This window comes from Tiliqua scincoides, chromosome 3, assembly GCF_035046505.1.
Source record: "Tiliqua scincoides isolate rTilSci1 chromosome 3, rTilSci1.hap2, whole genome shotgun sequence".
Classification (NCBI taxonomy): Eukaryota; Metazoa; Chordata; class Lepidosauria; order Squamata; family Scincidae; genus Tiliqua; species Tiliqua scincoides.
This window is the reverse complement of record NC_089823.1, coordinates 216,446,404-216,463,025: the sequence shown is the minus strand read 5'-3', so window position 1 is coordinate 216,463,025 and position 16,622 is coordinate 216,446,404. Positions and strand designations below refer to the sequence as shown.

The 16,622-nt window shown below is 44.1% G+C and overlaps 1 protein-coding gene across 1 annotated transcript in view; it reads right to left on the bottom strand.

Annotated features, from left to right (window-relative positions):
• The window catches only part of MME (membrane metalloendopeptidase), a 73,843-nt gene extending 63,455 nt beyond the window's left edge, over positions 1–10,388 (bottom strand). Inside the window, exons 1-2 of the mRNA XM_066618986.1 lie at positions 10,229–10,388; positions 7,677–7,712 (exon numbers count right to left, since the gene is read on the bottom strand). Coding sequence (XP_066475083.1) covers positions 7,677–7,712; positions 10,229–10,388 — 196 coding nt within the window. The remainder of the gene's footprint in view (positions 1–7,676; positions 7,713–10,228) is intronic.
• Positions 10,389–16,622: the final 6,234 nt, after the last annotated feature.

The following is a 16,622-nucleotide window of genomic DNA, read 5'->3' as shown; positions in this document are numbered from 1 at the left end:
TTATGATTTACAGCTCAATCCTATTAATCAAACATAAATCCCATAGAGCTGGGTATCTCAAATTTCTCAAGAGACAGTGAAAATAGCAATTGTGATCTACTTCTGGGTCATGATTGTGAAACCAGAAGTGGGTCACAATCACTATTTTCACTTTCTACAAGCCACAGGGAGCACTTCAGAGGGTTCTGCAGGGCTCCCCACACACCCCAGACCCTGGCAGCAGGTAAAATAGGTTTTTAAAAAAACTCTGCCCCAGAAGCTAAGCAGAGTCAGGCCTGGTTAGTACTTGGATGGGAGACCATCTGGGAATACCAGGTGCTGTAGGCTTATACTATAGTCTTTCGAGACTGAAGGTTGCCAACCAACCACAGCTGTGCGATCCTGGGGATGACATCTCTGCCTTCCCCCTCCCCTTAAGAGACAGAGGCTGCAGTCCTCAGGCTCAGGCATCATGATGCTTCAGTTTGAGAACCACTGCCATAGAGCTCAATGGACTTACTCTTAAGAAGGCATGCATAAGATTGCGGCATAATTTACTATTGTAATGTGCCTGGAATCCTTTCAGCCTGAAGACCAGAAGCCACAACTGGACAAACTGAACAATTGACATGATGCACACAGAATAGACAACAACACAAATAACTTTATGGTAGAAAAAAAAATCAATGCTAAATCTCTGTTAACAGCAGAAAGTCTCCCTTTGAAAAAAGCAAAAACACATTTGCATAATAAAGGCCATTTAAGTTTACTAAGGGCACAATCCTAACCAACTTTCCAGCAATGGCATAGCCGTGCCAGTGGGGCATGTACTGCATCCTACAGTTGTGGGGCAGTCGCAGAGGCCTCCTCAAGGTAAAGCAATATTTGTTCCTTTACCTCAGAGTTATATTGCCCTTACCTCGGTGCTAGAAACTTGGTTAGGATTGCATGCTATATTTTACTTTCAGAATTTATCTCTTTCATTCAACCAGCACAATTAGCTTCATGTTTTCAAAAGAGACATGATCTTACATAGTCCACCCTAAAAATTCTGATTAATCCAGTGGATCAAAGGACTGTGATATGGAAGATTGAAAACAGTTGACCCTTCAGTAGCAGCTGATTTGGCAACAGGAGAAACTGCAGGAACTTTCCCTGAAACTTGTGCTTGTGCAATTACTTGTATAAGAAAGGCCCATTACTTGAATTAGTATGCTTTTATTTATCGTATGCTAGTTGTATGTTAAAAAAAAAAATCCTTTAACAATAGCCTTGTTAATGGGAGAGAGGGCAGCTGGCTGACAATCCATCAATCATTCTCTCTCCAGGTGCAAGACAAACCCCTCTCTTCCCCCTGAGCATGTGAAGGAAGCTAAATGGCAGTGATTATCACTTCCATTCTTTTCCCTTCATTGTGGCTCCTGGTGAAGGGAGGAATTGCTGCCTCCTAGAGAAGCAGAAGCTCCTGGAGAGAGACTGATTGCCTCTGTTTGCATTTCAAAAGGTCAGCCAGGCTGTTTTAAATCACAAAGAGCAAGAGACTTTGTTTTTAAGATTGATTTGCTTTAGTGCTTTTTGCCATCCAGGTGAATTCTGGAAACGGAACCCTCGAGAATAATGAGACTCAACCTGTATGTGGCTTTAGTTGCACTGGCTTCAGTAGAGTCTATGGCATAAATTGCCTACATATATTTCGATCATGGCTTCACACTGTTAGTAGATGAAATCCATAACTGCATCAGATAAAGCATCAATTGAGTAATTGTTGAAAACCCTCAATGAAGAATAAAGCTTGTTTATTGGGGGGGGGGGGTTCGGTTCTGGTGTATTACAGTAATAGGGAATGAAAAAGAAAAGATTAAGGATGGCTTTCCCTCTTAACAAAGTTTGGTAATTATTCATTTAATTGTAGACCCTCCACATTTCAGTGTCTGAAATAGACAGTGTTGGGTTCAGATGTACCAGGAAGCTATGAGTTCCGACTATCAGGGTCCTGCAGTGGTTCTCAAACTGGAGATGCCCCAGCCAGAGAGCCCTAGTCTCATCCCCCTTAAGAGGTGGGAGGGGGAGGGGGGAAGCCAGCAACATGATCTACTGGATTGAGCCACTTTGGACGGTCTCAGGGGCTTGCTGCTACTTACCAGAGCCTGCAGCATCCTCCTGGGGGTGCAGGGAGCTCCCGCGCCAGCTTCCGCAGGGCCCCCCACACTGCAGAGTAAGTAAAAATCATGATCATGACCACTTCTGATTTCACAAACACAAAACCGGAAGTGGTCACAATCGCGATTTTGAGGGTTTCCGCAGTGTGGGGAGCCCTGTGGAGGCTGGTGTGGGGGGCTCCCCACACCTCTGGGAGGCTGATGCAGGCTCTGGTAAGTGGTAGCAAGCCCCTGCGCCCCTCCAAAGTAGTACAATCCAGAGCAGTGATTTTCAGTCTTTTTCATCTCATAGCACACTGAGAAGGCACTAAAATGGTCAAGGCACACCATCAAGTTTTTGACAACTGACAAGGCACACCATGCTGCCAGTGGGTGGCTCACATCTCCCATTGACCCTACTAATAAATGACCTTCCCCCAAATTCCTGTGGCACACCTGTGGACCACTCGCGGCACACCAGTGTGCCATGGCACAGTGGTTGAAAATGGCTGATCCAGAGGATTGTGTCACTGACTTTTACCCCAAACCTGCACAAACTTACTATGGCTCAAACTCTCCCTGAGAGTTTGGGAACCGCTGGAGTAGTGGGATAGAGTTCCCATTATCAGGGCATCAGAGAATGGTCAAAGGGGTCCCCTGACACAGGGCCTTTGAGAGGACTTTTATCAGGGGGTACAAAGTTTCTTTTGGGCCCCTTTGCAAAGAGAGAGGGATGAGAGTGGGGAAGAGTAGTGACGGGCAAGCAGAATAGGGGCAGGGAGGGGCAAAACAGGGTAGGGGGAGGATAGAGACAGCTAGAAAAGTCTTTGAAGCCCAGGTCTACCAACCCATGCAGCATCAGTAATGTCCCCAATATCCCCAGTCATGGTAGTGTCCCCAGAAGGCAACAAGTCTGAGTAGATAGGAAAATGTAAGATCCCAGGAAATTTCTGGGCCCCCACCTTTGGCACCAGGGCCCTTTTGACCCTAGGCCTGGGTACAAATTACCCCCTTTACCCCTCTCTCCTAGGCCCTGCCCTGACAGCAGGAGCATCCAATGTGTGATTAGGAGTCTAGTGCAGGGGTTAGTCCTAGGGCCCCCAGCAATCTGGCACCAGCCTTGCCCACTATGAGGACAAGCTGCTGTGGGTTCACATTGTCCCCCTCCCACCTGAAACACACAATATAAGCATTTTCAATTTCCTCCTCAGATAGAGAAAGAATGGGAAGAACGCATGAGTCTACAACTCTCTAAGGCTAGGGCTGCAATCCTGTACACACTTACTTGGGAGTAAGCCTCACTGAATGCAGTGGGACTAACCTGTGAGTAAACATGTATAGGATTGCACTGTCATTCCTACAGTGGGGAAACCAAAGGGTCACATTGCACCTGAACCTGACCAGCATATTGATGCTTTGGAAATATGAACTATATTATATCCTATTTTGTCAATCAGGTTGAAGGCAAATGTTAATTTAATTTTTTTTTAATGTTAACTAGGCTATAACCTCAATATAAATTCATGTTGAACAGTAGCCTAGTTTATCAGATCAGCTAGGAGTCTCCGATAAATAAATAAATCAAAATAAAGACAGCACAGTAGAAACTCCTAATATCTAACTACATCCACTGACTCATGGAAACCAGCTAGTTAATGATGCAAACTTTGGTCTTCAGGGTCCAACAGTATTGTCTCTAATCGCACAGATTAGAATTCACAATCATCAGTACTTCTTTTTGCTCCTATGGACCAGTTATGGATAGAAAGCAGCTATTCTGTCTTGTATACATATATCAGAGAGGCAGAAGATGTATCCTGCCACTCTCCTATCTCCATGCATTCAGGACCATGCCAGAAATTTCAACAGCTTTGGGTAATTTCATTTTAAAAGATATCAGAGGTGTTGTGCACAGGCGTGGAGTACATTTTTGCAGTCAATTAAAGCAAAAAAAAAAGTAGGAGAAATTAATCGAGAAAGTTAAAAATCTATTATATTTCACATATTATTAGCATCATTATTTTACATACATTCTATTTATAACCCCACCTTTCTCCCTCAAGGGCTGCCAAGGTGGCTCATGATAATTTTAAAAATACATATACAATATGGGGGGGGAGAGGGTTGGCGTATCCACGATTCCATATCTGCGGTTTCACACATCCCTGGGTCCCTTTGGGGAGAAGGGCGGGGTATAAATAAAGTTTATTATTATTATTTATTTTATGAGTGCTCCCCTAAAGTGCTCCCCCACCCTACGGAGGTGAGGGGATCTGTGCTCCCCTTGCCTCTGGAGGGGTTGCCTGCTGAGGCCACGGGTGTCTGCCCACAGCCTCAGCGGGCCTCAGAATGGCCATTTTTGGCTGAAAAACATCACTTCTGGTTTTCCACCAAAAACCAGAAGTGACATTTTAATGCCCGTAAAAGGCTTTAGGAGGGCTGGTGTTTCCCTCCATGGCTTCCCCTGGCCCTCCTAACGCCTTTTATGGGCATTAAAATGTCACTTCCAGTTGTAGGCTGAAAACTTGAAGCGATGTTTTTCGACCAAACACAGCCATTCTGATGCCCACCAAGGCCGCAGACACACCTCCTCCGGAGGTGAAGGGAGGTAGACTACCCTCGTCTTCCGAAGGTCCAGGCCTCAGGGATGGGCGTTCATCCGTATCCGCGGTTTCAGCTGTCCACAGTGGGTTCCAGATTGGAACCCCCGTTCATAAGGGGGTACGCTTACACATTAACTATAAAATATACAAACTATAAACTATAAAATGCACATTCAAAGCCAGCTGGCAGCACATAGCAGCATAAAAACCATCAATTCTAAAAACAATGAATAAGTTACTAAAAATAAAAAAAAAATGAATAAAAAATAAATGAATCTGAAGGGTTTTGTTTTACATATCTAAAAGTGCACTTTGCGTAACAAAGGGAATGAGGCAGGGGAAAAAAACTTTGTGATTGCCTGACTAGGTGAAAAGTCTGATTTAAACCAGTCCAGATATCCCTTCCCACTACTGAGTGAGGCCACAAACATTTATACCATCTTCTCAAGGAGCCCCTGCAAAATCACCAACTCTCTAGCCAGATAGCAACTGTCTGTTGCAAGCAGGGCCTTTATGTTGCTTTGCCTGCTAAGTGACTCTAGGCAGAATGCAAACATCCTCAGGTTTAATTCAGGTTTCTTTGGGGGGGGGGGTGCACTGAGAGTTTTGAATAGCATCACACAATCTGCTGGGCATTAACAGCTACTGCATCCATTTGGTGAAAACTTGTGTTTGTGCTTTCCAGACAAGCTGTGGTATTTTGCATCAGCCTGCTTGTACTTCTACTCCCTGCCTTTCTTTTCCCATTTTGTTAACTCCCTTTTCATTTGGACTTTTAATAAACCAGTAACATTTGCACCCTTGATGTGTCTGGTCCATATTCACAGGTAACACAGGCCTACAAAATTGAGGGTCAGAAACGTTTTTCCCAAACTTTATGGTGGTTTGATATGAATTTGGGGTGCAGATTCCAAAGATGACATCTGTTTTGCCCCATCACGTCTAGTTTTGGAGATATAGTATGGCCTCGTTAGCGAATGGTTCAAGCAGCTTTCTCATGAGGAAGCCATGGTGTAGGCTTCCTCATAAGGAAGCTGCTTGAACCATTCGCTAAAGAGGCTATGCCGTGTCTCCAAAACTAGACGTACTAGGGAAAAACGGATGCCATTTTTGGAATCAGCACCCCAAATATGCCCAGGAATTGGTATAACGTTTAAGGAAGCAAAATGTGTGTTGGTCTGTGTAATTCAGTGTAATTCAGATCTCTTCACCCTGCAGACGCTATTGGAGTTCAATGCTCTCCTGAGGGGAGGTCCCAGATGCCCCCCTCTTGGTCTCTGTAACCTGGGATAGCAGCAGCAGATACTCTACCAAGTTTTTTTTTTTTCCTGTTCAGTTGCTGATCCAGTAAAGGGAAAGAGGGAACAGGAAAGAGTATGTGTGCTCGCTGACCACTAGGCTCTGCTCCCCTTGGTCAGCCAGCCTTCTCTTGGGACTTCCTTTCCCTGACAGAACCTACATAGGCTTCTGATCCTATGAGTGGTCAGCACTTGGCCAAAGATGACCTTCACAGTCACTCTGAGAAGGGTTCACTTGAGCCTGTTAATGAGTTGACCACAGCTGGGCTACAGGCTGCTCATGATTACAAATGCTGTCCCAAATCCATATGGAAACAATGACTGATTCATAGTCATTTCAGGGGAGAGGAACATGGGTCTTGAGGCTGAAAGGTTGACACTGTGTGTAACATCTCATTTAGCTGATACAGGATATACTGCAACATTACAGAGTCACAATGTCATTCTGCAAATACGAGAATGCTCGTACTAGTTTCAGCACTAACTAGTTTCAGTACTAGTTTCAGCACTAGTAACTAACTAGTTTCAGCACTAACAGTGCGAGTTTCTGCTTGTACTAGTTTCAGCACTAACGCAGAAGGAACAAAAAGGGGACTTCATGAATCACCAATACCACTTCCTACATCAGTAGGTATTTTACAGATATGCATCATACACTGAATGAAAACCCTTTCCAGAGAAATCTATTAATATCTCACCACAAGGCTTTGTGTTTGCAAAATTCTGTGGAGACAATGGATCATCTGATCACATGCCTGTTATGTATCTTGCCATGTTCATATTTCACAGCCCAAACCTATGGGGTTGCAGCACTGGTGGAACGTTCTTTATAGTTGTTATAAAAGCCCTTCAGGCAGTGTGTGAAGTAGTGCACTGCTGAAGCGCTAGTGGGAAGGCTGGAGCATTCCCATGCACACCAGGGGATCTCTGGCCACGCAAACAGCAAGGGAAGTGGAACAGGGTGGGTGGAGGGTGGAACAAAGCATTGACGGGGGCAGGGGAAGGACAGATTGGGTTCAGGAAGGGGGCAGGATTAGTGGCTGCTCCTGCTGAATCCTGCCCCCCTTCTCAGATTAAATTCCATGGCACTGGTCCAATTTGTCCAAATTGGCTAGCACAGGTTTGAGTAGATGTCTTCACACACACACACTTCAGAGGTTTGCCCCAGGTGAGGGAACAAATATTCCCCTACCCATATAAGACCTCTGCGGCCGCCCCTTGAGGGATGCAGTGGCAGCTGTTTTAGAATTGCTGCATTTGTGGGGAAGAAGCAGTTAGACAGGAATGGGCTCTAAAGCACTGGATACTATTTTTGGATTTATCTACAAAATCGAAAGAATTTATTTTTGTGCAGTGTGTACCAATTCCTAACTCGGAAGAAGCCAAAACCCTTTAGTTACTTGTGGTGGATAATATCGATGCACTAACCTCCCGGTTTTAAGATGTTGCGATCCCCAGTATCTCTAGGTATGGCAGGGAAAAATTCTATACAGACCTATAGACCTATACCTATGTAGACCTATACAGATCTGATTCAATATAAGGCAGCTTCCCATCATCGTAAATCCACAGCTCTCTTACAGCATTGCTTTGAGACAAATTGCTTTCAGAAACACACTGATACACTACAGTCAACGGAAAAATGATATCACTCTTACCTGCTTTGGTGCAATCTGAAGTTTTGCAAACACCATCTGGGGAGTAAAAGAAGAAAGAGATTTAAGGACATATTGATATCAGAATGATGCTGCTCAATATTTTGAACCTAACTGATAAAAATGTTTGAAATAACAAAATGCCAGAAATGTACAAATATAACAAAAAGTGTCTGCTCTTATATAGGAAACTGTTATGGTGTTATAAAGCTCTTTTTTCCTGAATGCCTATGTGCAAAGTACCATTGTGAGATAAGTGCTTTTGAATTTTTCACAGCTCCTGTATAATCCCATGCTTGCTGACTCAGAAGTACCACTGAGTTCAGTGGAACCTGATCCCACAAAAGGCTTGTTCGGTGCAAGCAACAGATGAGGCAAAGTCCTCAGGTAAGATACCATACCACCTCCTCTTGCATATGGATACCACATTTTTGAATATTCCCCTGCATTCATGAAAATCAGAACCTCCCTGCAAGTAGAAACTAGCACACCAAAAAGTACACTGGGCCAGAACCTTTCTCCCCATTTTGTTTTCTGTTTTCCTTCCAGGGAGGCTTTTTCTCTGTTTAATGTGGGATACTTGCTAAAATGTGATGTGCACATCTGCAGTCTGAAGTGGTATAATCCATTCTTCCACCTCAAGCTTCTGACTAAGTGAGGCGAGGACAGTATTTTTAACAGCCCAGTCCTAAGTTTCCCAGCTGCTGGAGGAACGGCGGTGCCAAAATGTTGACTACTGTGTCCCAAGGGTGCTGGGAAGCCACCAGAGGTCTCTGTGGGAGAAGGGGACTTTCCTTCTCCTTGGGGGAAGAGACCTTCGTCCCCTTCCTCCAAGGAAAGCCCCAGGCCCTTCAATGGGACTTCTTATGTCTGCGCTGGCTATTTTGCCAAATGCTATTTTGCCAGCTCAGACAAGAGGACCTCCATGCTGGACTCTTCAACCCAACACAGAGGATAGGATCCTCCCCTGGTCTCCTGGGCTGTTTCATCCTCCTGCCCCACCTCCCCCCACCCTGGAATGCCTCTCTCCCTGCCCCAAAAGCCCACACCACTGCCCAGGGCTCTTACCTTGCTCCAGGTGGCATCCTTCCTGTGCTAGGCCCAGTGCTGACTAGCGGTGACCTGGCACCAATTCTCCCTCCTCCCACTGTACCGTAAATGTGCTTTATAACATGTAGTGTCAGTGCTTGAGCTCAGCGCTGGCAGTAAAGGCTCATAGGACTGTGCCCTAACTACCTGGCATAACCTAAGGATGTTCAACAATATTCAAATACCAAAAGGGTCGTAGCAAAGTTGGCCACTCTGCTCACCTCAGCACCATGTGACCTCACATTTACTTCTTTTATCCATTAGACCGAATGCCTGACATCTTCCTTGTTTGGTCTACCTGAAGCCAATTTCACACAGGGATGTTTATTTAATAGTTCACATTGGTATCTTATCCTTTCCTACAACAGTCTGGAAAGGAAAGTTTGGTTGAAAAGTAGTAACTTGCTTTATGGCTGAGAGGATTTCTCATACCCAAACCCATCATACTAGCCACTACACCACATCATAAAAAGTGTACATTTCAACATGATTCCTAGGCACACATTTTATCTGTCAGGCCCTCCAGCTACAGGTAGCTTCTGGGAGTCTGGAGCCTGGTGTCTTCACTCAGGTTGCCCACTCCAGACCCTGAAAGGGTTACCCTTAGGAGGTGCACAGTGTGAGAAATTTCACCACATGAAGCTTCCCCTCAGGGCAGTGTTATGATGGGAAAAATTACACCTGGTTAACTATCTTCTGTATTCTCTTAAAGGGTCAGCGGCTTTCTCAAAACATGAGCCAGTAATCTTAATTTCATGCCATGCAGAAGTGTAGTCCATCTGCTTTCAGTTGGGCATATGCTTTCAGCAAAGGAAAGGCGGGGTAGAAATATTTTAAATAAATAAATAAATAGTCCAAGAACATCAGGATTTTGATTGTTTGACACCCTGCTGATTCTTTTGCATGTTTGTGCAAACTGGAGATGCCCCTAGTAAATGTTATTGCATGCTTGGTTTTTAAAATATACATCGCAGATTCAGGGCTCTGGGCTGGGATTAAAAATTTCCCCTTCCGCAGTTCAAACCCAGATTCCTACTGGTCATTATATTGATGCTGAGAAACAATTCACAACCAGTAGGGCTTCTGTCACAACCTCCCAGTAGGGCTTTTGCCATCATTATAGTCACGATCCAGACACAATTAAACACTCTGGAGTCCCACTGATTTTCTAAACAAAATCAATGGGACTTACCGTGGCCTCATTTTGACTGGATCATGCTTTACTTTAAACATGTAACTTCTTTTATTAGACATCAACAAATGCTTTTTACATTCTGGTAACAAGAGAAGCACGGCCTTCTTTCTTGTTTAGCAGCTAAAATGGCAACAACGTCCAACTAACAAGTTGAGCTGAACTAAAATATTTGAACATGGTATTCTAATCATTTTCACTCTCCCCTTGAACGTAAAGGCTAAAATAAAGAACTTTTGCCACTGAAATAAGAGTTGATTGAGCTCCTACTTACCGTCATAAGTTGCATACAGAATGATCATGGTGATGGCTACAATAGCAAAGAGGACAGCCACAACGGCAAGCCCAATTTCCAGTGCGCTCCATCGCTGTTTTTTCTTCTGTTTGGGAGAGTTCATGTCAGTTATATCCATCTGACTTTCTGACTTGCCCATAACCTAGAGTCTGCAGAGGGAGGGAGGAGGAGGGAAACAGTTATTCATTGGAAAAGAATGGAAATCTGAAGTTCCTCCCACCCCAGCAAGGATATTTTTTTTCCTGTGAAGAAGAGGAAACACTGATTTCATAAAAACTCAAAATTGTTAGTTGTGACAGTAAATTGGCACACGACATTGACACGTACAATTAGCAGAACAACTGTGTTCTTACACACTGAGCAGCTCTAAAAAGGAATGAAAAAAAACCAGCAATGGGTTTTATTGCTGGCGTATCAAATTTAATTGCATGTCCTGGTCCAAGAGTTCACAAACAAGTGAAATGCCATCCTTGCAGTCTGAATAAAGATTAACTCACAGTGCAATCCTATGCATGTTTCCTCAGAGGTAAGTCCCACCGTATTCAGTGAGGCTTACTCCCAAGAAAACGTGCATAGGATCGCAACCTTTCAATCTTTAATCTTCTGTCAATGGTCAGCAGTGTTTTGTTTTGCTTCTCTGTCATTTTAAAAATGGGTTTTGACAATTAATGATTAGATATGACTCCTGTAGTATCTAAGAGAGAGCAAAAGAGTTTTAATCTGGACCCAAAGATTTGGGCCAGCATTTTCAAATCAAATCAGGCCCAGAAATGGCTAGTGTGGCACAGTCATTAGTGGTATACTGGAAAGCCAGTATGGTGTAGTGGTTAGTGTGTTAGTCTATGTACAGGGAGATCTGGATTCAAATCTGTACTCAGTCATGAAGCTCAATGGGTGACTAAGGGCTCAAGCCTATCCAATTTTCCAGTGCCAGTGCAGCTGTGCCAATGGGGCATGCACTGCATCCTAGGGTGGGGAAGCTGTCACAGAGGCCTCCTCAAGGTGTGGGAACACTTGTTCCCTTACCTCAGGGCTGCGTTGTGGTTGCACTGGTGCTGGAAGGTTGGATAGGAGTGGGCCCCTAGTCAACAGTCAACATCTCAGTCTACCTCACAGGACTACCATGAGTATGAAATTAGGATTTGGTATACCACTCTGAGCTCCTTGGAGGGAGACTAGAATTCAAAAATAAATATTGCCGTCCTATATAGACTGTTGACCTGACTCACCATGAGGCCGACTTGTAATTCCAATGCCGCCTTTTCCCCCAAATGGCTGCTTGAGGTGATGCACAATTGTTTTTCACAAGCAAACACCTGAAGCATAACATGAACAGTACAATCCTCAGCATGTCTTACTCAGAAGTAGCTCCCATTGAATTCAATGGAGCTTACTTCTAGGTAAGTATGTATAGCAGGGGTCTCCAAACCCTGGCCCGGGGGCCAGATGCGGCCTGCGACAAGCCTCTATCCGGCCCACAGCCAGCCTCTTGTCCCCTGAAAGCCTCTGGCCCACTCAACTGTACATGACCAAGCTGTGCTCTGGTTGTGTCTGGAGGGTGTTCTGAGGGCCTGAGAGACTGAATGAATGAGCCCATTCATTCATTTATTCATTCATCTAAGTTCCATCTCTAATTTATTTATTTAAATTTTATATTTAAATTCTTTTCCGGCCCTCAACACCACACCAGATATTTGATGCGTCCCTCTGACCAAAACGTTTGGAGACCCCTGATGTATAGGACAGCAGCCTAAAACTCCTAATATTAAAACAGTCAATGTGGGTGAAATGAAAATCTAGTAGTATCAACATGGGAAAGTTTTGACAAGCCTTCTAAAGTCCCAATTTGATGCGACACTTCTGGTTGGCAACCTTCAGTCTCGAAAGACTATGGTATAAGCCTACAGCACCCAGTATTCTGTGTTTTAATAGAGGCTTTTCTTTTCTTTTTTTACATGGCGAGGTGGCTCTAACCAAAAGCACCCACAGAGATGACAAGTCTTGAGTATAGGACCCCAGAGGGTGCAGGAGATGGGGAAGGGGCTGCTTAATCCCACTGGCTGATTTACTATCAAAATCACTTCCCCACTTTTTTTTCCCCCCATGCAGACTTGAAGATATGGAGACACATATCTTTTCTCTCATTGGTACCTTTCAGTGGTGGTTCTCTGATATTTAGCCAGGGGAGAGCAATTTTTCCCCCCTTTTTGTTCCTGCATCAATTTAAATAGCTGTTTGTTGGATTTTTTTTTTAAAGATTGTGTGTCCCTTTGGAAAAATGTACCATTTTTAAATTTATTCTGCCATGTAAACATTTTTGTTGAAAAGTGGTATGCAAATATTCTTAATAAAATTAAGAATATCAATAATAATAATAACAAATGCAGCTTGGAAGGTGGAGAAAAGAGGAATTGAACAGAAAAACAGCTGAAGATGAAAGGGTTAAGCCTTCTCCTGCTCCTCCTCCTTCTCTCCCCCCCTCCATTTCTCAGGTGGCATTTGCAGATTCTATTCCAGCTTCTGCAGCTGCTTTTGATTAAAATAATTGTTGGGGGAATGGGAGCATTCTGGCTTGCATATAGTTTAAGCCTATGAGTCAGGAGAGACTGAGCCCCAGAACTGTGAAGTGCCACAAAAAAGGCCCTTCCTTGCTTGATCTCCAGCCTAGCCTCAAGGCATACAGAGCAGTTGCATAGTGTTAGATATTGAAACGCAGAAGGTTATCAGGACACACTCCACATAGCTCTGCTCAGCAACAACAAAGTCAGCTTTCGATAGCTTTATTAGAGTGTTTTCTTCTCTTACCATTTGCTTCCAATTTGAAACTTACCGTACTACATTCTACAATGTAGCTGTTTCACCCCAAACCCTTCAAGTGGTTACAATCATTAAATTAAATGCATAAAAGTTGAAAAATGAGGTTAAAAACATCCCAAATAAATCTAAGAGGTTTACAGCAGTGTTTCTCAACCAGTAGTACAGGTACCACCACTGGTGGTGTCTGGTGGTATGGATAGGACACCTGCAGCCCAGCAGTGAGACCAGTGCCATGACACGACAAACAGTGGTAGAAGGCTTGGCACGGTAGACAGAGCTACAAAGCATGCTTTTCAGGTGCTCGCAAAAGGCCTCCCATCCATCCTGAACCTCTTATTGGTGTTTGTCGCATTGCATCTGGCCTGCCAACCCAGAAGTAACTGATGATGACACAATCACCAGTTACTTCCAGTAGTACTTTCAATAGGTGGACCATGCAAAGTGGTATGGTGAAAGACAAATGTTGAGAAATGCTGGTATACAGTATTAGCATGCTAGCTTAATAAGTCTCACTGTTCAAAGGGACTCATTCTCAGGTAAATTTGCATAGGAATGCATCCTCAGTGTGAGCCACATACTGTCTCTCAGGGATCCCTTGGGCCAGAAAATAGCTGAGATGTTCTCAGTTTGCCTCCTGTTGAACCTGAGATTTCTGAGATTGGCTAAGGACCTTTAAAAAAAGTTCCAAAGGCAAAACCTGAGAACTCCTGCTCATGACTTCACCACTCCTTGTATAGAATTTCTCTACTCTGTTTCCCTTGGTCCTCCCCATCTACTACTCACCCAATACGGACTTCTCTAGATCTTAGTTACTGTGAACCTGCTCAGATACTAAGATCAACCTTAGATGCCCCCCCCCCTTTGGCTTCCCATCTTTAGAATAGTGGGGATGGTGACACAACTCAATTTCAAATGTCATTTCTCCAACTATGAAACAAACTTTGCATCCTGGTACATGTAGTTATCTCTGTGTAAAGGGGCATGAGAATTGGTGTTGACATTACTTAAGTTGGATAAGCAGATGCCATCACACTTGTTGGATAAGCAGATGCCATCACACCAATGCGCACACACTGACACTGTGCTTCCCTTCAACTGTAGTTCAGATGTAAATCAAGGATGGATATTATGTGGTTTTCAGGATATTTATGTGTTTTGCTCAGTGCAATACACTAATCAGAAACCTCATTTCATTCAAAGAAACTACAGAGGCTGTACACCTCTGATCCACTTCATTCATTCGCAATCCTTTGTTTTTAGGCCAGTTAAGTATGGCATTGTTGCTTCATTCCTTAACGCAGGTGTGTTGGTTTCTGGACACGTGTATAGTTCTCAGTGGAGGGTAGAGATGAATACAATAAGTTGCCGATATCTTGAAAGCATTAAGAGAAGGGCTTGCCCTTTCTTATAACAAGGGGAAACCATGTGAAGCATTTCCTTAGGGCAGCGTTCTCTAAACATTTTGGCTGAAGGGCCACATCAAATATCTGGCAATATAAGTGTCGAGGGCCGGAAAAAAAATTAAATATAAAATTTAAATAAATACATTAGGGATGGAACTTAGATGTATGAATAAATGAATGGGCTCAAATGTCCAGGTATTCTCCAAACACTACAGCCCAAGAAACAAAGCAGACACTTAAATTCCCATACCCCACAAGCACTACTCTGGTTGTGTTTGCTCAACTGGGCCAGAGCTCTCAAGGGATCAGAGGCTGGCTGCGGCCCGATAGAGGCTTGCTGTAGGCCGCATCTGGCCCCTGGGCCAGGGTTTGGAGACCCCTGCCTTAGAGGAAGTAGCCTAGAGGAATACTGTACTCTCCTAGGTGAAAGGTTGTTGAGTACCCAAACACAGCCTATTACCTCTCCTCTGTTTTCCAAATGACTTCTTCATCCCATGTGCACACACTCAGCAGGATTAAGGAGCAGACAAACTCATAGACAAACTTTTTTTTTTTTAATGCACTGTGTCCTTGTCAGATTCAGGGCAGCTGATATGATGGATGACATAATGGAAAACATGGTAGATTTTTATTTATTTATATAATGAAAAGCTTTATACCCTACACCCGCCCCTCAATAATGGGACGCTCAGGATGGCTATTCCATTTGTTGGTCAAATAAATCAAATCATGCCTCATTTGTTATTGTCCTTCAGAATGTGCTCATGCAATTGCATATTTTTTTTTATTCTTAAGAATATTTAGGTCCTGCTTTACAACAGCAACAAAAATCCCCTCAATCTCATCCTGAACTGCAATGTAGGGTTAATAACAGCAATGTAGGGTTAATACTTATAGGATTTGTTGCAAGATGGTCACCAAGAAAATATGTGAAGTGCTTTGAACAGTCTAAAATGAGCGTAATTAATGTTACCTAATCAATAAACCCCTAAAGAAATTTGCAATTGAAGTGCCACTGTGAGGAAAGTAGAGATAACTTTTTCAATGCACAAACAGCTAACACACACAAAAAATGCCACCTTGAATATTTTCTTTTACAACAAACCATGAGAATCCAAATGGCTTGAAATGGTGTAGAACTGCACCCTTTAAGTTTAGAATTTCCCTCACTTAATATCCTGTCCCTCCCTCAGTAAGTCCCTGAACTCAATAAGTTCAGGGTTTCTCAAAGTATGGGGTTGTGGGTATGTTGGAGGCAGGTTGCAAAGCTCTGTAGAGTAAAAATAAAATACTGTTTTGTGAGTAAATTGCCCATTCATGATGGCTGTCTGCCTGCCAACCCTTGCCCTCTGCCTCTCCTGTGGCATGTGGACCACTCCAAGAGAACTCCACCCTCCTGGGTCAAGTGAGTGGGTGCGGGGGCAGATACTATGCAATGCATGCCGGTCCACCACTGGTGCACACTGTAGCAAATGTGCTGTAAGGCACACCTGCAACAGTCTCCGCTGGTCCAGCATCTGAGCAGGCTCAGTGCAAGTCTGCGCTGAGCTAGTGCCAACCGACGAAAAGAGGACCGCCACCCAGAGCTCTGGGTAAGCACCAGGCTGTGGAAAGGTAAGACTGGGCAGGGGAAAGATGGGGGAAGGTGTGGCAGGAGGAGGGAGTGGGACGGGAAGAGCGGGACCAGCAGAACAGAGCTCCACTGGATCCATAGCCCCATATCAGGTCTCCCAGCACAGGACTGCTTTACTATGCACCGGTTAAATAGCTGGTGCAGAATTGAGTAGCGCAATTGCGGGGCTCCTTACCTTACCAGGGGAAAGGGGGCAAACGTCCCCTTCTTTTCAAGGAGATGTCAGGTGGCTGCCCGGTATCCATAGGATGAAGTGGCTGCCATTTTGGTGCCGCTCCAGCCCTGGGCGCCGGGCACTCCAGGATTGGGCTGTAAGTCTTCATATTGCTGCTGTGGTGGTTCTGTTATCTGAGGACATCCCATTCATTTGTTCTTACTTGTTATTTTTCAGAAACCCAGTGAAGCCTGCCTTAGAAAGGGTCTCTTTCAGTGTTAATTTCAGATACCACAAAGTTCTGGGAATAATTAAAGCAAATATGAGCTTAGGGCTACAATCTTTTGCACACTTTCCTGGGGGTAA